We start from the raw sequence: 27,570 nt of genomic DNA on the forward strand, positions 1-27,570 counted from the left end.
AAACTCAAAAGTTCGAGCACTAATGGGAGACAGGCAAAAGGTCGACACATAGAAAAGGTCAACATGCATTAGTTCAACATGGTTTAAAGGTCCACACATGGAAAAGCTCTACATGGTGTTTGTTTTTTGTGTGTGTCTATGTTGAGCAATGTCGTCATGGACACCATATAAGTGTACTGTGTACACAGGCACGATGTCTCACACACTTTTATATTCCCCCTCTATGTCCACTGGGATGGTCAAATATATCAAGTCCTTTTTTTAAAACAAATTGTGAAAAACTCATGTTGACCTTTTTATGTCAACCTATTACTTGTGTTGACCTCTTTCACCATGTCGACATAATCAGTGTCAACCTTTTTCTGTGTTGACTTTTTGCCTGTCGACCACCAGTGGCCGACCTTTTGAGTGTTAACCTAGACACTGTTGTCCATTCAAACGCATCCCGGGTGATTCTGGCCTCTTCGAGTTATAGAAATAGATACCAGTACGAGTACCAGAAAAAAAATTACTGTTCTTAAATAAATATTTGTTTTCCTATTATATATATATATTGTTTATAATATACTGGTGAACAATAAAACAGTAACTCATTGGAACAATAAAACAGTAACTCATTTTAGTAATGCTGCATCAGTGCCCAATGTTATTGGCATCAGAAGAAATGTATTGTACAATAGGCTAGTGATAATGAGCACTCATATTGCCCACGCTGTTCATGGAGCTGAGGTGGGGAGTAGGCACAGTACCAAATCCACCTGGTGGAGTTTGCAGGCTGTGCCCTGGGTACAGAGCAGAGGGGGTACCCGGCCAGTAGGAGAACCCGGCAGGGGAGACGCCAGAGGTCATGAGGTTGAGCTTGGACAGGCCAGGAAAGGGCAGATGTGGCAGGTTGCTCTGGAACTTGTACAGAGACTGTTCATTGCTCGGCGCTGACTGGCACACCTGTGCCAGACCGTGGAAGTCAAATTTGTAGGCGTACCTCTTGCCGTGCACCTTTGCCATGATGTTCTTATCATAGTAGTAGCGTAGGGCTCGGCTCAATTTATCATAGTTCATGTTGGGTTTGCTCTTCCTTTCTCCCCATCGCCGAGCGACCTCATCGGGATCGGTCAGTTTGAATTCTCCATTGGTGCCCTCCCAGGCGATACAGTTGGCATTGGAGTGATCGGACAACAGCTCCAGTAGAAATTGCCACAGCTGGATTTGTCCACTGCCTAGGAGAGAAACACAAACGCATCAGTGCCTTGAAGCTTTCATTTCAATGTCACGCAACACTAAAAGCAGAATTGTATCTACTTTCACTAAATATGTACACATATAAACAATGTCAGATATCTACAGTACGCATGCAAGATTGCTACATACGTATTTTGTACAGTCACATTATTGTCACAGAGCAGATGTCTCCAATCAGTTTAAAATAATAATAATAATAATGATAATCCCCAGAACTAGTATAGTTTGGACTCCAACCCGTGGAAGCAGCTTTAGCCTAATAGATGTTTTGTAGAAGTGATTAATTTATATGATCTTTAAATGTTAATGTAATGAATTACTGTAACATTTTTAAATCTATGTTTAATAAATGTTTTTCCCAAAACAAGGGATGTTAGATAATTGCTGATAATATCATAATATGCATTTGAGCTGATGCATCTATTTATTATATATCATAAAAAGTATTTTTTTTTTTTCGGGTTGGCCAGGTCCTGGTACCATCGGTTGCCTTCCTTGTAGTTGAGATACAAAGAAATAGACGGCACTCACGGATTTGATGGGGAAAAAAAAGGAAGTTATATTGGTCACTTACAGAACCGACGTTCTATTTTTCATGGTGTGAACATGTATGTGACCAGTAGAACTTTTTTTCATCAAAGCCATGAATGCCGCCTATTTCTTTATTGGGAATATATATATTCATATTTTCCTTTTGCATTAACAATTTGGATGCGGTATCGGCTGAGTTTCCTGCTCTCACCTCTGACATCGATGGCATTATATATGAAACAAATAACTAGCCTGAGTTTTTGGTACTATAAAACCATCTGCAATAAAAACATGTTCAATGAATGGGAACATATTTAAATTTTAGCATATTGGTATATTGCTACACCTTATCTCATGCTATATTGTCACACGAAACTCTGACAGCATACTGAATATGGGTTAATATAATGATACTTACAGTATGAGTTGCACATTGGCAAAAGTAGAATTGAAAGGGGCTGGGTAAATATCGGACCGAAGTGCAGCTAACTATGCCAATTTTTCCCATTTTTCCCTAATAACGTATTGAAATATCGATTACAGGCATCATTGCTTCGTTTCCTTAAATTATCTGCAAATATCCTGAGCCAAACAGGGGAGTGTGTCCTAAATATGTCTACAGTACACTGTGCAGGAAGTGTGCCCGAGATGCGTGTCCTAGTGACCTGTTATAGAATGGAATGGTAATGCATATTGGATGTTCTGTGTTCCAGAGCTATTAATTATAGCGACTCATACAATTAGCCCTATACAGCTATACAGCTATGCAGTGCAGAATTAAAGATACAAAAATCTACAAATCAAAAACTAATAAATAATTCATTTACATAATGAAATAGACATACTATAAGGATTACATGTATAAATATAATTTATTTGGTCTTTTTTTTTTTTTACCTGTGCTCCTAAATTGTAGGCAGTGATCTATTTAGCTGTCTCGCATTCCAGTTTACAACTATTTCCAGTGTCAGCAAGTGCATGCAGTATTTTAGCCCAGTATATACTGTAGTACATTGTGCTGTAATTGGTGAGGAATGTATAAGAATTAGGACTAGACACTTGTACTTAGCTTTCAGAGCTAGTTACAAGAGTTTAATAAAAGCCGCAACAAAGCATACATAACATAACATAAGCTCCAGTTACAACAGTACAGCAGTCCGGGTTCTCCCTGGTGCATGGCACTGTCAATGTTCAGCACCACGGACAGCAGCCTTCCCCTAGTACATCAGTGTGTACAGATTGTGACGACAGCCGAAACATTCGTGTCAAATCTCAGTAACTCAATTAAACGTGTCATAGACTTTGCTGATAAGATGCATACAGACACAAAACTACTTTTAATTGTTTTATTCTAAGGAAATAGGTAAGCTCCCCGAATAACGCCTAAATATTGCTCCTTTTCTGTCAGTACACCATAGAGAATTGTGAAATTATTCATCCAACAACGATGTAAAGCATTATAGAAAGCTGATGTAATGTGAACCGCAATAACTGTATTTTCCAGAAAGCTCCTTCATTCAGTATATTCAGTACAATGCTCCAGACAATGATCTGTTTTACATATTTATATTACATATTTATATTAGTAACAAGATAGTCAGCAGTGCTTTACTTTGTGCGAAATATAGTTACACCCATAAACTAATATTAACACTATGAACTATCAGTGCCACCCCATATACAGATACACGCAGATATTAAATCATATTGCATCTAGACAATGAGACGTTTCCGACCTCACCTTTCTGTACCCCTGTGGAGAACGGTCTCCAGTTCTGGGTTTTCTCCTTCAGGAAAGTTTCACCCACCGGATCTAACACAAAGAAACATAATTTCCAAACAACAGCAGGATTATTTATAGCTAATCAGCGATACCCAATTATATAATAATTATATTACGGACTAAATATGTATCCAGTAAATATGTATTTATCAAAAGCTTCCGAATGACGTTCAAATATTAACAGTAAAAACAAACACATGGGTAATATAAATAATAACTAGTAAATGAAAATAAAGAGAAACAATTTTGAGCGTAAAGAAAACATATTGTCCGCTCTTGTTATGCACCCCTGATTATCCCGGGTGGTCCTTGAATTTGGGGGGATGTTCCTACAGGCTCCTATACTCTGGCTGATCCTGTAAGGGGAGATGTCAGGAAACGCGTCCAGGAAAAAGGAAATCCGACTTCTGAGGAGTTATTATAAGACAGTGGCTGAGAGGAGAGAGGGGGCCACACAGCACTTGAGAGAAGATGCACAGGAACCCTGGGATGATGAGGATAGTGGGGTGACAGACACTGACTGGGAGAAAGAGGATACTGAGGAGACAAGCTAGGAGAATGGGGTGACAAGCACTGGTTGGGAGGATGAGGAGAGTGGAGATCAGGCGGTGGCTGGGAGGATAGAATACTGGGGTGACAAGCGCTGGCTGGGAGAATGACAAGATTAGGGTTCCCGGAGCGGAATGGGATGATGAGGACAGTGGGGTGACAGACCTTGGCTGGGAGGATGAGGATTCAGGCAGTGGCTGGGAAGTCGATGACAGTAGGGGACAGACAGTGTCTGGGAGAGTGAGGTTAGTGGGGTGACAGACACTGTATGGGAGAATGAGAATAGTGGGAGAATGATAATAGTGGGGTAAAATACTGGCTACAAGCATGGAAATAGGTGACCATAGGTGGTATAGAGGAGAATGAGTATACATACAGTAGGTGCAGTAGGACAGACTATGAATGTGGGACGACTACAGATTAAGCAATCTAGTTGTGTAGGCAGAGAAGATTCCGGGGTTAAGAGATATAATAGCTGGGAGAACAGAAAATGTCGGTATCAGAAAAATAAATTGACATATGGGTAATATGATGCAATGAGAAACATGGGGGAAGCTGGTGCTGTGTGTAGTATTGTGGTAGGTGGTGCAATGAGGAATGTTGGGGTGTTGATGTTGAGTGTGTACTGCTGGAGGTTATATTACAGTGAAAATTATATTGGGGTGTAGATGGTGACTGAGTATTACTGGTGGTAGAAAATGCAGTGAAAAGTATGGGGAAGGTGGTGCAATGAGGTGTCTGGGGGTAGACGGTATATTGGGACGATCTGGGGGTAGACAGACAAGTGAGAAGATTAAGCAGTGAGCAGTATGGTGAGAACAATATGCAGTTAGCGGTGGATGGTGCAGTGAGATGTACAGTATGGGGGTAGATGGTGCAGTGAGTTATATGGGGGGTAGATGGTGCAGTGAGTTATATGGGGGTAGATGGTGCAGTGAGATGTACAGTATGGGGGTAGATGGTGCAGTGAGTTATATGGGGTGTAGATGGTGCAGTGAGATGTACAGTATGAGGGTAGATGGTGCAGTGAGTTATATGGGGGGTAAATGGTGCAGTGAGATGGTAGATGGTGCAGTGAGTTATATGGGGTGTAGATGGTGCAGTGAGGTGAATTGGGGAAAACTAATGATTCTCTCTAGTAGGGTAGTAAGAATGAGTAGCAATGCTACTCGGGTGGGGAAAGGCTTGGTCAGGGTGTGAGAGACACCGGTTGGTGCAGGGGATCCGGGGAGCGGAGAATTAAATAGTAGACTGGAAAAAGGACGTCTCAGTACTGGTGGAGGGAGCTTCATGAGAAAATGACTGAGCACTGAGAAGATAAAGTCATATATTGTATAAAATAAATATATAAAGAAATAAAATGATTCCCGAGATTCCGAGTCCAATGTCAGGTGCCAGACGCTGCAATTCCAGATGCCCCACCAAAACGTTTTGGGGCAGCCGAGCATTGACACCCGTAAATCCCAAGGTGGGGGTCAATACCTGTGAGATACATGTTGAGAAGGAGCTGGGATCCACTGCCCTGAGCCATGGAGCTGAGCAATGACACCCGGGGGTGCGCTCCCTATGATCAGTCCTATTAATAACACTATGACTATTGTTATTAGATGCTGGATGGAGGTGGACCAGAGAGAGAATAGGAAATGTTCGGGAGGAGTGGGAGAGATGAGAGCCCGAGGATAATATCCAGGCAACACTCAGAGATGTTACAGGATGGGCTCCTTCCAAAAATACACACATCCCCCACCCTCTATCATTTCCTCTGAAAAACTCTTTTTAATTAAAGAAGCCATCTGACTTTGTCATTCTGAGATAGAGCTGCTGCCTCCCGCTCCTCTTATCAGCCCATCTGAGGATTAATAAACTTTCCTGTTAAAGATCAGTATTACTATGGGAACGGTCCCCTCGTCCAGTCCATTTTACGCCTTTTTAACTCTTTGCAAACACAAGCCAGCGTCAGAGATGGCAGTCTAATATTGATCTTTGGGTGTCTCATTGCGCTTCATTGGCTCTGAGACAACAACATTATGGAACGTTTATCCAGGGAACTGGCCATAAAGCTGTAGTTAGAGACACTTCACGAGGCCTACCTGCAATTAGCATCCATTACTAACAGATCACTATGGAGTCTAATTAACCCTATGTGTGCTAGTACCAGACCTGACAGCAATTAGCATCCACTGCACAAGACCATTCTGTAATATAACCATTTGTGTGCCGAGCAGTAATTACTATGGAACAAGCAATACCCAAACTTGTTAAATCGTGGCATCCTAAGTACCGGCATTTGTTTCACGGCGCCTCTGTGAATTTTTTTTATTTATTTATACTTTTTGAAACACAATATTAAGTTAATTGTGCCTGTTATCCCTAGGGTCAGTTACAGTATGTGGTGGTGTACAGTTGTGTTTCTGATTGTCCACTTCTTTTATTATTTAGAGCCGCTAGCTTTTGTTTTTGGCTATCATTTTGAGGCACTCCTGCAAAAGCCTAGGGAACAACTGGTATAACCCTTTTTTGCCAGAGAAAAGATCTAGCAGCAATTATCACCCATATGGATCATTCTGTACAACAACCCTTTGCAGGGGCGTAGCTAAGGGTTCATGGGCCCTGGTGCGAAAGGTCAGCTTGGGGCCCCCCTACATACAACAAAATTAAAATCTCGGTCTGTTTATATTTTAATACATCAAGTATATTATGTTAATAATAGAACTAACATTTAAACATAGGATAGTAGTTTATTTAAATAAAATATTAAAAGAACAAAGATGATAAAACTGGAGAGGCCCAGGTTAGCAGTTTCCTGGCTTTCAATCTTTTCAAAATGCAATCCTAGTGGGGAAGGACAGTCTGCAGTGACATCGCAGCACTGCATGCAATGATAGTGGCAACAAGCAATTACTCCCATTAGAATGTCCAGTGCATGCATTGTTACCACTAACTAGTCTCTTCCAAGTTCCATGTGAGATCCCCATAACACTGTCTGTAACTAATGTGTTATCCTTCACAAAGGTGCAGGCAAGATAAAATGATAGTTTAAGGTGAAGCCTCCAACATTTATATGTATGCAATTGCCCACTCACTCTGTGTTCTGCTCAGGGCCGTTTCTATACAATTTAGCTCCCAGGGCAAAGAAATAAAAATGCGCCCCCCCCCCAAAAAAAAAAGTTAACACGACAGAGAAGAAACTGCGAGCGCCGCAGGCGCGCATGCCGAAATAGGGGGCGTGGTTTCTTTTTAAAAGGGGTGTGGCTTAATATAAGGGCGTGGTCTAGCAGGAAAACAATTACCTTACATCTCACCTTTGCAACCTGCATGTCCGCAGGAATTGTTATTGTACTCCCGCACTTTAGGATACTACTTAAATCATTAAACACTATTTATCCGTGATGACAATTACACATTACGCCGCACACCGTGATGACAATTACACATTGTCGCACACCGTGATGACAATTACAGATTATGTCGCACACCGTGATGACAATTACACATTATGTCTCACACAGTGATGATAATTACACATTACGCCGCACACCGTGATGATAATTACACATTATGCCGCACACCGTGATGACAATTACACATTGTCGCACACCGTGATGACAATTACACATTGTCGCACACCGTGATGACAATTACACATTGTCGCACACCGTGATGACAATTACACATTGTCGCACACCGTGATGACAATTACACATTATCGCACACCGTGATGACAATTACACATTATGTCTCACACCGTGATGACAATTACACATTATGTCTCACACCGTGATGACAATTACACATTATGTCTCACACCGTGATGCCAATGACACATTACGCCACACACCGTGATGCCAATGACACATTACGCCGCACACTGTGATGCCAATTACACATTACACTGCACACTGTGATGACAATTACACATTACGCTGCACAATGTGATGAGCCCACCAATGTTCGATGCCCACCAATGTATATATTTTTATATGCCCACTGCCCAGCAATGTATATATTTGTATATGCCCACTGCCCAGCAATGTATATTTTTATATGCCCACTGATGTATATATTTTTATGCCTACCAATATTTATATGCCCACTGTCACCAATGTATATTTATTTAAACACCACTGCCCACCAATGTTTATTAATAATAGGCAGTAACATATATATTGCTGGCCTGCGCCATTAATTTATACGTTACCACCTATTGTTAATAAACATTGGTGGGCAGTGGTGTTTAAATATACATTGGTAGCAGTGGGCATATAAACATATATACATCAGTGGGAATATAAAAATATCCACATTGGTGGGCAGTGGATATATAAAAATATACACAATAGTGGGCATATAAAAATATATACATTGGTGGGCAGTAGGCATATTAAAATATGTACATTGGTGGGCAGTGGGCATATTAAAATATATACATTGGTGGGCAGTGGGCATATTAAAATATATACATTGGAGGGCAGTGGGCATATTAAAATATATACATTGGTGGGCAGTGGGCATATTAAAATATATACATTGGTGGGCAGTGGGCATATTAAAATATATAAATTGGTGGGCAGTGGATGTATAAATATATACTTTGTCGGGCAGTGGGCACACTTCGCACCCCCCTCTCACCTGTCAGGCAGCTCCTCTCTCCATGGCATGCTGTCTTGCTGCGCTGGCGGCGTGACGTCATTATGTCACGCCGCACACATCGGTGGGGGATTGTTTAGACTGCAGCAGAGTCCCGGCGGCCAGCTTGTTGCTGGAGCCAGGACTCCATTGCGCAGTCGCAATATCCCGCCGCAGCCGACGGACCCGTGATCGTGATGATCTCGGAGTCGGGCGGCGGGCGCAAGGGATAGGAAGGGGGGAGGCGGCGGCGGCAGCGCTGGAGAAGCTGCCGGGCGCCCCAGCTAATTATCAGAGGCGGACAAGCCGTGCGGCGCCCCGGGCTGCTGCACGGCTTGTCCGCCTCTAAAAACGGCCCTGGTTCTGCTCACTGCTCCCCTCTCACTGTGTCCAGACTCCCGCCAGCCGCCGCAGGTGCTCCACAGTCCTTCTGCTCCACGGTGCTTTGTATACTCTGCAGAGTATGCGCCCGCAGAGGAGTGTGGGAGGTCCTTATAATCCATGGCGCCTCAGCAGACCATACGCCAACAGAGGAGTACGGGAGGGTACGTGCCAGAGCCGCGTGACGTCAGCGCGACGCACGCTGGCCGGGCCCGCAAAGCACCACTGGGAACGGGTGCTACTGTTCACTACCCTCATCCAGGACGGCCGGACAGTGGCGGGGGCTGGGCCCCCCTGGCTCAGGGGCCCGGTCGCAGCTGCGACCGCTGCGACCCCTGTAGCTACGCCACTGACCCTTTGTATGCCAGACACCAGAACTGACCCACGTAGCACCCATTGCTAAAAAATCACCCTGTAGTTGTACAATTAGGGGGTTATTCTGGTTGATTTGCAATGATGCTAATTTTCAGCCTTGAGAGCCCACCAAACCCCGCCTTGCGAATCATGGCCTGGCCGCCACCCATTTATAGCATGTGTTCACACACACTGGCTGCGCATGGATGTTTAACATAAACATCCATTCGTAGGCTGCGGGGGAAGACCCACATCTTGGGTTGCCAACCATGGAAAGATGTTATGCGTGCATGTATATATAAAGTGAATCTCAGGCCACTTATATGCGTGCACATTTGGGCTGAAATGGGCGGGCAGCTGACACCCTCGTCCCCCCGCCACTACCAAGTGAACACCCAGCATTTTCATGGGAATGCCCATGAAATGGGTATCCAGACTATTTGTCTACAATAAGAAGATAGACAGCAATTAGGTCGACACCATTAGTTCGACAACTTAATAGGTCGACATACCATTAGGTCGACATATTCATTAGGTCGACATGTCATTGGGTCGACATGTCATTAGGTCGACATGTTCATTGTGTCGACATGTCATTAGGTCGACATGCCATTAGGTCGACACTGTCATTAGGTCGACATGGTTTTTTTACTGTTTTTTTGAGCCGACGTGCCGACAGGCGGTATTTCATGCCCTACCATCCACTACGGCGTGGAGTTAGATTATAATAGTGCGCTCGGCACCGTGCCCGAAGCATCGCGAGCGAAGCGAGCTATGCGAGGGGCTGCGGTTCACTTCAAACTGTGTCCATGTCGACTGTGTCAACATTTGGGGGAAAAAACTGTGAAAAAAACATGTCGACCTTTTGACTGCCGACCTAGACACTGTCGACCTAATGGCAGTGTTGACCTAATCGCATGTCGACCTAATGACATGTCGACCTAATGAACATGTGGACCAAATGGTATGTCGACCTATTGAGTTGTCGAACTAATGGTGTCGACCTAATGGCTGTCTATCTTCTTGTTGTAGACAAATGGTCCCTCATCCTATGAAATGCTGGGTGTTCCGATGGGTGAGTATCACCTTTGTGTGGCCTCTGCTGTCAGTTACAAGCATGTATTACACAAGGTTCACCACCAGGTATAATCCTTTGTGTGCTAGACTTCACCCAATTCATATCTTACCCAATTTATTTTATCAAAATATTGCATAGATCCTGCTGCACAGCAACTGCAATATATCACACAGGTATGCCATCCACCTATCGGACCTTATTCAGATCCCTTCGCTCCCTCATGCATTCGCACGGGGGAACAATGTTTTGCCTCTGCGCATGTGTAGATGCAGGGTGCAGGAAGCCATGGCGAACAGGGTGCCCGCCCTCTTCCTCCCGAGAGTGCACGCATATCTATGTGAGAGCATACCTCCCAACATGATCCTCTCCAGGAGGGACACATTGCTCTGTTTCTGGGCTTTCCTCTTAATTTATGATTACCATCACCTGTGGTGAAATGCCTTTTTTGTCCTGTTTAAAACAGGTGATGGTAGTCATTAATTAAGGAGAAAGTCCAGAAACAGGGCATTGTGTCCCTCCTAGAGAGGGCCATGTTGGGAGGAATGCTGAGAGTCACTTAGATATGCGCGCACCTTCACCATCATTCCATGGTCACTGACCATGGAATGATGAGGCGGTTCCCCATAGCCTGCGTATGATTGTTTATGTTAAACATCCATTCGCAGCCAGTGTGGATAAACCTATGCTGTGAGGGGGGGGGGGGGGGTGCTGCCCGGGATTTGCCGGGTGGGGTTTGGTGGACTCGCAAGGCTGCAAATTCGCAGCCTGTGTATCAACCAGAATAACCCCCATAGTGTGTACAGACAACCAAATAACCGCACAATACATTGGACACAGGAACCTTTCAAAACATCATCAAAACTGCATACTGTACCTCCCAAAATGATCCTCTCCAGGAGGGACACAAAGCTCTGTTCCTGAACTTCCCTCCTAATGTAGGATTACCATCATCTGTGCTGAAACACCTTTCTTATCAATCAACCTGTTTTACACAGGTGATGGCAATCATTAATAAAGAGGGAAGTGTGTCTGTCCTGGAAAGGGTCATATTGGGAGGTATGAAACTGGGTGGGCATATTTACAGTAAATGGGCTATTCTGAATAGAGATCACTTGCAGCAGATTGGTAAGAAGGTATGTAACATATTGTTCATCTGCATTGTTTCCTAAATTGTTATAAATCGGTCAATCACTCTTCCTATCTTCCAAGTGTGTACCTCATGCAAGGGACCACTATTTACAGGTAATTCTAATTAGTGTGAGTACAAGATATGAATCACACATGACTGTTTCTTTCATTAGAAGTCTGGTGGATCATATATACATCAATGTTCTTGACTCCAATGTTACATCACATAAATATAAACTTGAGGCACCGCACACACTTTGTATTGTCATCTAACAGTACACAAGTACATTTGGGTCATTCCATGTAACTCGCATTACATTTCATGTTAGGTTAAAATCACCAAACACAAAAATAAAGCTGAAATTCGATATTTTAAAAATATGACAGTAATATATGGGGCATGCAGTCCTTAATGCTTAGAAGCAAAAAATAAAGTATATTCTAGTTACATTTTATTGTTTATTTGTGTCACTCATGTTACAATAGAAAGGACATAAGGACAGAGTAACTTGTACACTTATAAGATACTAAACTTCTGACTGAAACACAAAAAACATACAGATAGTGGTAGATGCTCAAATTAGTTCAGTAATACCATTCAGGTGCATGCAAGGGAGGGGTTAATACTGACTAAGTAACAAGACATTGGTTCCCCCCAGCACACTGAGTGGTATTAGTAACCAATCTTGAACACTAAATGATAATAGAATTCAGAGATATTGGTTACATATACCTGCGCAGGTGTATGATATGCCCCCAAGCCACGTCAAGGCTTCTCTGTATATTGGGGGATATAGCGCTAGGGACCCCCAATATACAGAGAAGCCTTGACGTGGCTTGGGGGCATATCATACAGGTATATGTAACCAATATCTCTGAATTCTATTATCATGTAGTGTTCAAGATTGGGTACTAATACCACTCAGTGTGCTGGGGGAACCAATGGATTGTTACTGAAACACAAAAAAAAAAAAAAACTATAAAATCCATTCTAACTCATGTTACATACTAGTGTTACATTTCTGTCCCAGGCTCTTATACATTTTGATAGAGAAGAAGGAAAAATTGTCTCCTTGTTGGAGCACAGGTTATAGAAAAGAAAGTAATTTGTAGAATTTTAAAAAAGACCTTTTAATAAGATTAAGATATATCTCGTAACGTGAAAATGATAAAATAAGTACTAAATTATACAAAGAAGGCTGTGTGTGTTTTAATTTTACTATGTGTGTCTTAGAGTTTTATTTCAATCATATTATAGGATGTTTTGCATTGTGTAAGGTTAAGCTATTTCAACACTAAATTTCCAATAGTGGATATACAGTATGTCCACTCTTTCTTGGATAGAGGTGGTCGGAACATATCAAAACATAAATGAAAGAAGTCACTTTCAGTTACAATGGAGCTGTATCATGTTACAAAGAGACAATATTTCCTTCTTCTCTATTGTTACGTTTATTGTCTTTGGCAGCGCCTCTGATACAAATTGCTTACACTTGTAGAACCCACATGAATTAATCAATGTAGGCCTGTTTATCTTCCTAATTAACTGTGAATATAAAATATTTCATCTGGGGATGAAGACCATTTCTACTTGCTTCCAGCTTGATCCATCTTGCTCACTTATACAATTTTCAGACAGAAATGTAGGAAAATCCCGGATTTTAGCCAGCATTTTCATTGCTGGCTAATATTGCCGGTCCCATTCTGACTCCTTCACACAGAACAGCAATTGACTGGGTTAGAAATTCTAACCCGATAATTTGTATTGAGTATTTCATCTGTGCAAAAGGCACATGGAATCGGACGCAATACATTGCATGGAATCAGACGCAATATATCGCGGGTACAAAATGCACCTGTGATGTGCCACTGATGGGTAAACATTCTTGGGCTATCCTTACAAATAAAAAAGGATCAAGTAGGTTTGAGGTAACATGGTTAAAAAGGTGCAGACTACATGGGCCAAATTATTCCTATCCATCATCAACTTCTACATTTCTATTCATTCATTGTTTATTTACTCTGTGTTATTGTGATTTTTGTTGTGCATTCCTCTGGATCAACACATTTATAATTAAGGAAAGGTTGTAGTTTATGGTACTAACATACTTGCCTACTTTTGAAAACAAGTTTCAGGGAGATTATAGTTGGTAGCACAATTTTGCACAGAACCCCATCGAGGGGGCGTGTCATGCTCCACCCAAAGGGCATGTCTAGTTCCATATATGGAGAGATTGTAAAAAGAGATTGTTAACTTGGCACCTAGAAGCGTGGGTGTGTACTGCTATATCTGAGGGGAATCTTTTAAAATGACTTATATCTAAACGTAGATGAGACCCAAAGCAGTTAGTAAGAGCTACGATACTTGCTAAAGTGCTGGGAAATGGTACAGATGATGCAATGTGAATGTATCTGTCTCTCGTTCCTTTTTTCCCCCAAAAATGTAACAGTGTAATGTGGGCTAAGTGAAATGAGGGAGATTGCTGGACTAATGAGGGAGAGAGGGAGATTGCAGTTATTTCAGGGAGTCTCCTGCAGAATGCAGGAGGGTAGGCAACTATGGGTACTAATGCTTAACTCTGTATTTACATTTGCTTTACTGCAGAATACAAGTTATAGTATTGTACTGTATTAACAGTGCAACATCCATTCGTGGGGGGTTAAATAATCTCATATTTTGTTACTAAAAGCTTTTCCCATTTCAATTTCAGCCTCAACACGCACAAGAGAACAACTGTATTTACAAGCTGATGCTTAATAAATAACCCCCATGTGTATTACCTGAGACCCATTCACCAGAATGCCCACACAGCATCAGCACTGGCCAAGTTAGGGTGGAAGATTCTTATACAGTATTCTTGGATTAAAACTCAACAATGACCATAACACATATTAATTTGTAAATAAACAATAAATGTATTTAATTATGAGCAAGAAAGATATAACATATAAATATGTCCATTACTTAATAATCAATCTCTTTCCATCCATGTGTTAAATGTCTTATGTTTGTGTAGCTGAAACTGATAGAGAAATAAGATATGTAAATGTTCCCTCCATTGTAAGATACATCTGTTGTACAAGAGACAGAGCCGCCGCTGCTGGGAATTGTAGGGGGAGGGTTACCCCTTTATTCTATTTGAAAAATAAATTAGCACCGAAATGTAATCTAGGATCTTATGTTGTTGTTGTGTGTAATCACAGACAGTTAGGAAATATTGTGATGCGCACATTGTCTCAGCTGGTGCATTTTAGGGGCATAAGGGGGAGACTTTTATTCACTAATAAAATACAGAAAAATCATTGGTGCGAAAATATTTTTTTCCCTTTTTACAGCACCGATGTTCCCACTGACAGTCACCCTGTTCCTAATAATTCAGTATATGAGAAAGAGCACTGTAATATCATGTTCTCATTGCCGCCCCTGCAAAAAGCCGTGTTTTTGTTGCTGGGTTATTGGCGGGGCACAGATCATCTCAGCTCACAGACCCCGTTCATACTGCACCTTAGACCGAAGATATTCCGGTGTCTGCCCCATTCACACTGCTTCCCTGGTCTGCCCTGCCAACAAGTGTGAGGAATCTAAGAGCAGCTAATATTGGCTGTTTATAGAGCAGCTTTGTTTGTCCTTACAGGCACCAGCACTCTTCCTCATGCACCTTGGTGTACTTCTTACGCAGTGCTATAAGTTTGTTCACAACCTGTTGCAGGGTTTTATGGATGCCATGGGCAGACAGTAGTTTTGATATGTTGTAGTACACTGTCAAATCCTTGACATTGCCAGTCACTTGCTTCTTTATTTCCTCCTCCCCTCTCACAGCCAGAAGCTCCAGCACCTCCTCATCCCTCCGCATGTCACCTGATCTCATTCCCCAATCATTCTCTGTGAAAAACCCGGGTCACGTCTGTTCACACCCGTGGACTTCCCAGGAATAACCCTGCAAACATCTGTGTGCAATTACCGGGGCATTACACCTGGGAATTTCACTCACACCCATTCACACTGAGACACGACACGGGAAATTACTGCTTGCCCTGGCAAAAACCTGGATTTTTGCAGCAGTGAGAATGGGGTATTATAAGTTTGTGTATGATGTGGCCGCTGAGCCTGATGTGTCTATAATATGAGGACTGCACCAAATGACATGTCTTACAAATGCTTCAGTGTGGATTTGAGATACTGATAACAGTGTGATGGCTGGTGGCTCATGGAGATGTGAGGTATGGGGATATGGGTTATATTTATTTGATTAACCAAGGTTAGTGGGGATATGGTCACTAGGTCGACCATATTTAGGTTGACATGCTGAAATAGGTTGGTATGACTAATATTGACAGGGTCGGAAGGTTAATACAAGCAGCAGGTTGACACTGGGAAGGTCGACAGTCAAAAGGTCAACATGAATTTTTTGTGTCTTTGTTTTTAGCCTACATGACGACAGGGGCTATTTCATACCCTACCATCATACTACGGTGTGGTGGGAGAATAATATAGTGTGCCTTGTGCAGTGAGGCGCTGTGCCTGGAGCATGGCAGGTGCAGCAAGCCATGCGAGGGGAAGAGGCACACTTAGACCGTGTCCATGTCGTGATATTCGGGACAAAAAAAGGTGAAAAACTTGTGTTGACCTTTTTGACTGTCACCCTTCCCATTGTCGACCCAATGCTTGTGTTGACCTTCCCAATCTTTCGACCTTAATCATGTTGACCTATTTCAGGTGTCAACCTAAGCACTGTTGACCTTTAGTAGTCGACCCAATGTATGTTGACCTCAATAGGGTCAACCCAATGGCCTATACCCAGTTAGTGTTGGGGATTGGTGACAGTAAATGATGCCAATGTGATCCGGAATTACTCAAATACAGAACTCCCGATTTGTTCTTGAAGCTAATTCATCCAGAAACATTTCAACAATTTAGTATATATATTACTATTTTTATTATTATTATTATGAACTATTTAACCTGTTCATTAATAAAGAACAACATAAACCAAATCTCTAGTTATGATTATTTAGTATGGCCTTGTGTCACATTCCTCGTATAGCTTTCATCAGGGGTGTCCAAACTTTTTGCGACGAGGGCCAGATTTGGTGAAGTGTAAATGTGTGGGGGCCGACCATTCAGCCTGACATTCTTTGAATCATTAATCACATCAGAATGGTCCCCCACTCTAAGTCCCCCAGCCTGCCCCTTCACTGTATGTCCCCCAGCCTGCCCCCATTCACTGCATGTCCCCCAGCCTGCCCCTCCATCACTGTATGTCCCCCATTCACTGTATGTTCCCCACTCTGCACCCATTCACTCGGTCCCCCAGCCTGCCCCCTTCTCATAATGTCCATAAGTGCCTCCATTCATTGTATGTCCCCAAGCCTGACCCTCCTTTACTGTATTCACTGTATGACTCCCATTCACTATGTTCCCTGCTCTGCCCCCATTCACTGTATGTCCCCCATCCTGCCCCTGCTCCCCATTCTCTGAATGGCCATCTCTGCCTCCATTTACTGTATGTCCCCCAGCCTGACCCTCCTTCACTGTATGTCCCCCACTCTGCCCTCCCTTATCTGTATGTTTTCCAGCCCCTTGTGTGAGCCAGTGGAAGGAGAGGCAAAGCAGGCACTGCAAGGACAGGAGATGCTTGGGCTCCCGCTGCTGCCCTGCTCCGCTCTGCATGTTACGGGAGCAAGCTTCCCCCTTGCTGCCCCCTCCCCAAACACTGCTGTCACTGTGATTGTGGAGTAGGGTGATATACGATTGCAGCAGCAGGGGTAGGACGCCAAACACATCTGACTGTGATGGCCTGCACCTTCTCACTGCAGCAGACAGCAAGGTAAAGGCGCGCTTGCTGGGGCACCACCTTTAGTGTCCTGTGCTTCCCACATCTGATGCTCTGCCCGCTTCCAGCTGGAGGCTACGGGCCGCTTGAAATGACAGCACGGGCCGCATTTGGCCCCTGGACCTGACTTTGGACATGCCTGGCTTACATCATATGGAACAGTTGGTGAATTTCTAGTCTGCATTTTCTCAGGGAATATGACCCTGTAAGTGTGGCATAATAGATCTACACATGTTAGATAGAGTGTCACTATGTCGATGCCTGTATACAGTAGTTGATATGGTCAATCAGTCGAGGATGGTGTCCAAGGTTGACAGTTACAAAAGATTGACAAGTTTCAAAGTTTGACATGAAAATGACAACACAAGTTTTGTCATTTTTTGGAGGTGGCAAAATTTCACATTCTGTGACCACAATTAGTGCAACAATAGACCACCGAGGGCACCCTTAGTTTACCCTGTTTCTAGCAAAGGTGGCACACTCTGGTCCTGCTGCACTCAGCACAGGATACTATTCCCAATCCCCCAAAAAACTTGTAAACTTATTGACCTTTTGTTCCTGTCAACCATAAGAATATTTGACCTTTTGGCCATTGTTGACCTATTGCATGTTGCGAATATGGGTTCAACCTATTAACTAACTAGACACTGCGGGTGAAATTTAATAGTATGAGAGATTCAGAAAGTGAGAGATTTGGTAAGAAATCTCTGTTTTTTTTAAAGCAGCAATCATTTACACTGCAAAATCAAACCGGTTTTGCAGTGTAAATGATTGCCGCTTTAAAAAAAATTAAGATTTCTTACCAAATCTCTCACTTTCTGAATCTCTCGTCCTATTAAATTTGCCCCTGCTTATCTATACATTGGAAATCTTCACATGTGCAGTATCTGTTTATGCAACAACAGTCACAGTGCCCCCTAATATGCAGTATGATTGAAATAATTGACATGCTTCAGCTGCGTGGGGGGAGGGCACGTCCAGCATTTCAGAAAACAGGAGTTTATCTGGACAATTTTTTGTGTCCTTCCTCAGATGGTTTATGTACTCGCAGATGATTTGGAGCTGCGTATTTAGACACATCATCGGATCAGAGAAGCCAGCAGTAGGTGTCTATTTACACAAGATAATTCCTGCTGCATCCGCATATAATTGCAAAGCTGCTAAAAGGAAAGCTGCAGCAGCTGTGCAATAGCATCCATCTTTGAATCAGGCCTTATGCCACTTTATTGTTATACTTAAGTTTTTTTTCAATCTCATATAAGTGCTGCTACCACCTTTGAAAAAGCTGCTGAGGACAGCAAAACGTGTAGGTGCATTCCAAGTGACCTCAGATCATACCTACACCCTTTGCCAGACCAAATCCAGCCCTTCCCATTTTTGGGTCCCACCAAGGTCTGCTAAGGAGTTACACCATACTCTCGATTTGGGACATTTCAGGAAAAGTGAATTGGTCCATCCACTCCATCCGGAGGCACAGAACTATCCTGGAGGAACGCCACCTCCTTAAAGGCCCGGTACTACCTGTGGAGAAAGACCTACCAACACCTGAGTCCCTGTATCTAATAACTGGATTACAAACCAAACCTTGTGGATCCATACAAAACCTGCTTTGGAAGCTTCAAATTATCTGGAACTTGGAAAAACAAAGGGTGACTATTGATCTGAATGTCGTTTCTCTCTTTTGCTTTTAATATATTAAAATTTTATTATTAAATTGCTATATTTTTCCAGAAACCTGACCACTTTGAATTAATTGATATTTTAATTTGTTACTCAGCATTAGCGCAATCAACCACTTCCTGTTTCCAAGTGCTGCTCCCAACCTGAGAACACTGACCTTGTGTTTTATAGTAGTGCTTCTTGTTCAATGATTCACTAGTTTACTCTTTGTTTCTTTATATTTTTGCTTGAGTTTAGTTAAGCTCATTTACAGTAGATTTCTTTCACAGTCCAGGCTTGGTGTGAAAAGGTCACAACCAGGGTTGAACATGGGACTGAAGCAGACATGCTTCAGTCTGAAAGGCGCAGCCTTGGTTTTCTAACTTGGGTTATGCAAAAGGAGCCGTTTTGGTGCAGGGCTGGGCAATTGCGGCCCTCCAGATGTTGAGGAAATACACATACCAGGATGCTTTGCGTTAGTTTTGCTATGTGGCCATACTGAAACTGATGCAAGGCATGCTGGGATGTGTAGTTCCTCAACATCTGGAGGGCCGCAATTGCCCAGCCCTGGTTTAGTGGTTCAGGAGTGCTCAGAGATGATGTCATCTAAAAGCAACAGTGCAGCTTGGTGAACTGAACCATGCATAGGCGAGGGAGCTACATGCTATAAGGGGGAAGAGTAAACCCGAAAGTAGATTACAGGGACTTCCTCCTATTTCAAATATAGCAGGGTTGCCGACCCTCCCGGAATTTCCGGGAGTCTCCCGAAAATCGGGACCCCCTCCCGGCCCCCCGGAAGGGTGGGCAACCCTCCCGGATTCAGGGGGGACCCCCGCTGACCCCTGGATCGCGGCATTAAAATGCCGCAATCCTCGGGTCTCAGGGGGAGGGGGCGGAGCTAAAACGGCACAATCGCGTCATTTTAGCCCCGCCCCCTCCATGGAGATCCGTGAATTCACTGCTTTACCAGCATGGGGCTTAGTGATGTCACTCATAAGCCCCGCCCCCTGAGCGGCTGCTGCATCTCTCCTCTCCGGGCTTCTCCCGGAGAGGAGAATCTTAAAGTCGGCAACCCTGAAATATAGTGTATAACATGGCAGTAAGGAGTTGATTGGTTGTTAATTTATCTCTCCATTGTATATCTCTTCAAGGCTTAGTTAATATAACCCTGATCCCTGCCTAATATGACAAGATGACCTTATATACTGTATCATTCTAAAGCCATACTGTAGTTTATTATCTAAAATATACTCCTGCATTCTTGTCGCTTGCTTAATGTTACAGCTGCTGATGCAGCGTGATCAGGACATTCAAGCAAATCCATGCTATGATTCCACTGACTTAGGGGCAGGGCTATTTTTCAGCAGGCTCCAGCAGGAACTGAGGCCCTTATTCTAGTTCACTCTTTCTGACAAAATATTTCTTAGATGGACAAAACCATGTGCACTGCAGGTGAGGCAGGTGTAAAACCCCACCCAAATCTAATTATCTCTGTACAAGTAACACCTGCCTCACCTGCAGTGCACATGGTTTTGTCCATCTAATACTGTGTACACACGGGGAAATATGATTGCTGGGGATATATTGCTAGCAATATATCCCCAGCAATCATATTGCTCAGTGTCTCCTTTTCATCAGCGATGAAAAGGAGACACTGCTACGGGCAGAGCCAGATTAAGGTCTAAATGGGCCTGGAGCTGAAAATGATCAAGGGCCTATTATGCGCAATAATAGGGGTTGCGGTCAGCACCTAATAATGTGGGTGGCGTGACCAGTGTTCTGTTTATATATTTATATTATATTTATATATGCCTGGAAAAGGCAGGGGGCTGGCATAAGAAAAATGCAGGGAGATATAATGGCGGGTGCACTCCAAAAGTGCTCCCGCAGGACGCCGATGTCCTAAAATACTTGCGGGGTGAGGCGGCACTCCAGTCATAAAAAAATACTGAAAGCCGAAACTTGGTAGACAATATGTCAGCACCTTTACCCCTTATACAAATCATGCAACACAATAGTAACCCCTTATACTGTACTTGCTTCTTACACATTATGCCACATGGAATGAGACAAAATTCACACCGATTGAGCAAAAATTCACACTATGGCACACAGATTGAGTCAAAATTCACGTTATGCCACACAGATTAAGGCAAAATTCACATTTTGCCACATGGATTGAGCCAAAATACACACTATACCAGGCATGTTCAAACAGTGGCCCTCCAGCTGTTGTGAACCTACACGTCCCAGCATGCCTTGACATAGTTTTAGCATTCCCTAATTGCAAAACTGTGGCAATGCATGATGGGACTTGTAGTTTCACAGTTGGAGGGCCATAGTTTGGACATGCCTGCACTATACCAAACAGATTGAGCAATAATGCACAATATGCTTCATAAATAGGAGCATTGCGCGCCAAAGGCGCACATTAAAAATTTACACCATAATGCCCATTACATGTTAAGCCTCACCATAATCTCCATTACGTATTATGCCAAACACCATAATGCCTATTAAAAATTATGCTACGTAAGTGTTGCATACCTATATGTTCATTGCCAGGGGTTCCATGTTCATTGCCAGGGGTTCCATGCTCATTGCCAGGGGTTCCATGCTTGTTGCCATGTGGGATTACATGCTCATTGCCAAGGGGGAATACATGCTCGCGGTAACTGGGGGACAGTCGCCGCCGGGCAGAAATGACAGCCATTAACAGCCGGGCAGAGAGCAGGGGGCTGCCCGGCTGTATTCAGAGCACTGCATGTCCCGGCTATTTGAGATAATACCCCTTTCATACCAGAAAATGCAGGGAATATGGTCCCAGGATCATGCAGGGACATTCTCGGACTGGTCCCTTTTACACCAGCCTAGTCCCTGCATTTTCTGGTGTGAAGGGGACAGAAAACCACCCCGCCCCCCTTTAAACAACCAGCTATATCTTCGGAACCAATTGACCCATTTACATGTAGGCTTCGAATGATTTTGGTCCCGTGAAACTGGGCCGTTTGGTTCCAGAGAAATCTGTCCTCAAACAACATGAACAGCCATGAAATTACATTTCAGAAATGAAAAAAAAATAGTTTTACCCACAATATCTCTAGAACCAATGAACCCATATGGACCAGGTATCAGAGTGAAGGCCCAGCGATTTGGGTTCGACTGAGATCAACCTCGAGTTTCTGTGATGCTGTAGGGGAAAATGGCAGCTGTTGGAACCGGATGGAGGTCGGAATTAGCGGGTCCCATGTTATCCTATGGGGGAAAACGTTCCAGGTTTGCCTGGCGTTATCTCCGGTTTCCGGGGGGCTAGCGACGCGGGGCTGGTCTCGTTGGAAAGCCCTGGCCCTCAGCTATAAAATGGGCCTATTTGGAGAGTGGGCCTGGAGCTATAGCTCCATCAGGCCCATTGTTAATCCGGCTCTGGCTACGGGGCGGAGGGGGAGTGCAGCAGCAGCAGACGCTGCTGCTGTCACTTTGAACGGAGGAGGGAGGGAGCAGCCGCACGGGGCTGGGGAGATCAACGCTGATCTCCCCGGCGCTGACCTCCCGGCACAGCGATCGCGGGGAAAGCCGCTGGTCGCAGGAGCATGCTCCTGCGACCAGCGACCATTAGGCAGTGCACACGGGAGCGCGCAGCTGGCGATTTATCGCCACCTGCGCTCCAAATCACTGGCAATATGGTCGCTCAGCGACCATATTCCCAGCGATTTCACACAATATTGCTCCCGTGTGTACACACCTTAAGAAATATTTTGTCAGAAAGAGTGAACTAGAATAAGGGCCTCAGTTCCTGCTGGAGCCTGCTGAAAAATAGCCCTGCTTAGGGGTCCTTTTATCATAGGATCACATTTGCAATGGAATATACTGCGCTATATAAGAGACTGTAAGTAAATGAAATAATGCTATCTGGGAGGGGTCAGTATGCAATCCTTTCGCCAAGATGTATGTTCCTGCACATGCAGACAGGGACTTCCATAGATTGAGAAGATAAGGCTCACATCACCGGACCGTCCAGAAAAAAAACAGGTTTTAATCCAAAAAAGTATATAGCAGCATACAAAGTATCACAATATATATAAGACTTATGAAATAAAAATATAAAAATTTACACCCAGATGAACAAAGGCCAACCCTGCTCTCCCATATCCAGACTGGGGAACGAAGGGGAATACCAGATGGAAAGGAATATGATCTCCTCCCCTAAGGGTGCCCTCTCCAACTCACCAATGCGTTTCTGTTAAAAAATGCTTTTTTTCAATGTGTAGCCTTCTCTTCTGAATCAGTGGGAGTGTAAAAGCGACCTTTTGAGGTACATAGGGCCACATTTGGAGGTGAGAGTTTTAGAGGGAGACCTCTATTCCATTCTATGTTTTTGAAAAGTGTGATGTGAAGGGAGACAGCAGAGCACACAGTGATGTTCAATTAGAATAAAACGTTAATAGATAGATTGGATGATCTTTTACACAAAATTTAATGGAACATAAAAGAAAACATGAATTAAAAAAGCAATAAAATATAAATAAAAATGATGACACCCACAAACATTATTGGATATGCTGGAGAGTCCATTCCTATTATACCCCTATGTGATAGAGGGAATATTAATACAAGGATAGTTACCACCCTTAATAGGGTATGTGCATCGTCCGCTTATACCCGTGTGGTTGGCCAAATGCTGGTAAGAATAACCGTAAGTCCACCGGAAATGTATGGTCAATGATGGTTTGCAGATGGAATTGTAGATTTGCCTTCTCCAAGCTAGGCGTATAGCCTCAGAGTGCTAGATGGTGTTGAGTCCTTTAGCAGGTTGTAGTTAGTATGAATCCCAAGGGGTTGGTTCGGACTTCAATCCGGAATCCACAACATAATCATTTAATAAGTTTTTTCACAAATTCCACATCCAACACCAACTGCAATAACCAGTCCTTCTTTTTTCCCCCTCCCCTTCTCTATACAAACATCTTCATCATACTTGCCTACCTGACCCTCTCCATGAGGGAGAAAATGCTCTGTGCCTGGACTTCCCTGGTAATGTATGATTGTCAAGAAAGGTGTATCACCACAGGTGATGGCAATCATACATTACCAGGGAAGTCCAGGAACAGAGCATTTTCTCCCTCATGGAGAGGGTCAGGTAGGCATGTATGATCTTCATGCTTTATTTACAATCCCTCTAGGAATACTGGGTCAACACTTTAGCGTACACTTAGCAAAAATATAATAAAACATTTTTTTTCCTATATATATATTATATAGCAGCAAGAACCCAAGCTTGCAAGCTTGTACCTTTTAATCGCCGGCTTATTATGTCTTCGTTTTCCAGCATTAACAAATAACCACACTCTGGAAAATAAAACCCTTCCAGAAAAAAGATTGGTGCACTTATAAACACCTGGCTTTAATTACATTAATTGACCCACAAATGCGTCCAAAAGGCAGTTAAGTTTGCTACTAATACTGGACAGGGCACAAACCACGTCAGGCTGCCGCTTACAGGTGATCAAGCCCACGTGGTGAAACGCGTCCTCCAGCTGTATGTGAAGGGAACTGCTCACTGATTCCTCAGGCTGCAGCACACACTGTATCCCAGGTACCTCTCCTCCCCATACTGTAGTCTGGCTGGTGGCGCATCTCAGCACTGCAATGTGCAGACATCAGCACTGACCTAACACGCACACTGAGGGAGAGATTCTCTAAACTAAAAATGCGGTAAAAAACGGTTATCTGGGTTTTTACCACATTTTGGGATGCTCTAAGCATCCCCTGCCGGGTTACCACGATGGGGGCATCGCCAGAAAAATCTGGCGATGCCCCATAGAAGCCTATGGGCTTCTAACGCGACCCACCGCCACCCTGCACCGACCCACCACCGCCCCGCACCGACCCACCACCGCCCTGCACTGACCCCCGCCGCCGGGGTTGTCTTGTCCGGGGGGGGGGGGGGGGTGCTTTGTGATAGCTATCACCAGGGACATGGGCAGGGGAGACTACAGCCTTCCCGTGTGGTCCAGACCGTTGGGTTTTTGCTACATGCCCGGATCATACAGGGAGGCTTTATTCTCCCCATCCTTCACTCCCTGGTGACAGGTGTCACAGACAGCCCCCCCCGGACCAGACGCTACAAGCTCTGGACTGCAGATTTTCATGTCCGGTCCGACAGTCTTGTCCTGGTCCGGTTTTTACCCATACCCCGGGCCACCTGCTCTTACAGAAGATGGTCAGCAGCAGAAGATACGGGGACCCGCACGCTGCCCACTTTTTCCTCTAAGGTTTCTCACGTTTTCCTTTCTCTTTTTTCTTTCCTTGCCTACTTTACCAGCGCAGATTTGATCAGGTGGCAAATTTCCGTTTCCTGCAATGCCACATGTAGCACCAGGGTGGATCTAACACCCCAGACTGGTGATATCACTGCAGCTGGTTTCATTCTCCAGCAGCGTGCCCTCTCCTGCTCTCAAGGCAGAAGAAAGGACTGGGAAACTCACACGCTGTACTTACTCCTCTGCCCTGGGAACCAACAACAATTATAACATGTTTGATACATTTATCAACACAAGAACTTTATCGATGAATGTGTTACACAATGGGCTTTGAATGATATATACTATGTATACCACGTCGCACACTTTCAAATTAGTATCACGTTTAAAAGATTGTTGCGCTAACAGCCAAATTTATCGGATTTATCCAAACATTAATGCCCGGTACACACCAGGACGATGGTGCTCGTGAGCGATCATCACAAGAACGTACGACCCGCTCACAAGCTGACGGCGCCGCCGACCCCCCACGAAAATGTCCCTAATATGATCGCAATCCGATCGCGACCCCCACCCACTACAATGGTCTTTACAGAGATCCTACCTGCAGCAGGTAGGATCTCAGAAAAGACCGACCGACCGCGGGGCCGTGCATCGGATCGGGATTGCATCAAAAGGGCAGCAAAATGGCCTAAAACACGGCCGATTGTTGGCCGATCGGTCGAGATTGTATCTAAATTGGCTAGTTTTGGGCCATATCGTCCTGGTGTGTACCCCACATAAGTGTATTTTTAATACACTCTTATACATTTACAAGAATAACACCACAATCAGAAATGTAAGGCTATCTTAATTACTCTAAAAAAAATGTGATAATTTTCTTATATACTAAAACTTCACTATTCTTACTCTGAGACTTAAATGAAAAATGTATTAATTATTGAATATTATATGCCTCACGTCCAGAGAAATCAGCAGCCATAGACTGGCCGTATACAGGATTTATTTTAACTCTTTAAGTATGTTTGTTATATTTTACAAAGAACCTATTAAAAGTACATTTTTAACTTCTATCATATCATAAATCTCTACTAAAAATTGAGCAAATGTGTGCCCCAAAAAAAGAAATCCCTTTGATAAATGGATATTTGTTCTCCACAACCACCCATTTGTATTTGAGTATATGACTATTCGATTTCGGGGGGGGGGGGGCACCTACAGCACTTCTTTATTATTTTTCAATGTGACAATAATTGGCTGTGTAGCTGGTTTCTTTAATATCTACAATAACCTTAAGCGTCCTGTGCGAGATACATTACTTTCTTGTATACAGCCAATATATAGGCCAGTGTGTAACCAGCATACAGTATATTGATCTGCAGATATATCTCTCATCGGCTTGAGCAGTTTATATGGAGGTCATGCTGCCCGATTCATCAAGAAATATATCTGTAGATCAATGTTGAGGCTGGGTACACACTGGTATATATATCCTCAGATTAATTGATCTGCAGACAGGGCAGTGTGTCCCAACTGGGCGTGCATATGTGAATGATGTGCTGTCAATCACCGCAAGGCTTGTGGGAGTACAAGCAGTCGGTAGATCGGCCACACACACAGCATGATGCACCAATATATCTTTAGATATTTGTGTGTACAGTAGATGTGATATGTCTTTAACAACATATCGCTGGCACACACTGGCCGACTGTCCAGCAATATATCTGACATTCAATTGAAAGGTCGATATATCGGCCAGGTTGCACACAGCAATAACATTACACTGATAATACAGAGTGGACGTGAACTAGAAAAAGTCCAGAGAAGGGCAACCAAGATAATAAAAGGGATGGAATCTTTAAGATATGAGGACAGATTAGTCCAGTTAGAAAGATTTACGCTGGAAAAGAGACATTTACAGGGAGACATGCTTAACATGTACAAATATATCAGGGGACAATATAATGCACTGTCAGGCACACTATTTACTTTGAGGTTGGAGGACATGTGGGCATGCGCTCAGACTAAAGGAAAGAAGATTTCAGACCTTTCAGGCTTTTTTTTTTTACAGTCAGGGCAGTTAAAATATGGAGCTTCTACCAGAAGAGGTGGTGTTGGTAGACACAAATACATTTAAAATAAGGTTGG

At 43.6% G+C, this 27,570-nt stretch overlaps 1 protein-coding gene across 1 annotated transcript; it reads right to left on the reverse strand.

Moving 5' to 3' along the window:
- Positions 1-681: 681 nt before the first annotated feature.
- Positions 682-5,633, reverse strand: FEV (FEV transcription factor, ETS family member). The gene is made up of 3 exons (XM_083152051.1): positions 5,585-5,633; positions 3,512-3,583; positions 682-1,217 (listed from the first exon to the last, which is right to left on the reverse strand). Exons 1-3 carry the CDS (start codon positions 5,631-5,633, stop codon positions 682-684), a joined length of 657 nt encoding a protein of 218 aa, XP_083008177.1.
- Between the last annotated feature and the right edge of the window lie 21,937 nt (positions 5,634-27,570).

Source organism: Crinia signifera, chromosome 7, assembly GCF_055691185.1.
Source record: "Crinia signifera chromosome 7, ASM5569118v1, whole genome shotgun sequence".
Taxonomy (NCBI): domain Eukaryota; kingdom Metazoa; phylum Chordata; class Amphibia; order Anura; family Myobatrachidae; genus Crinia; species Crinia signifera.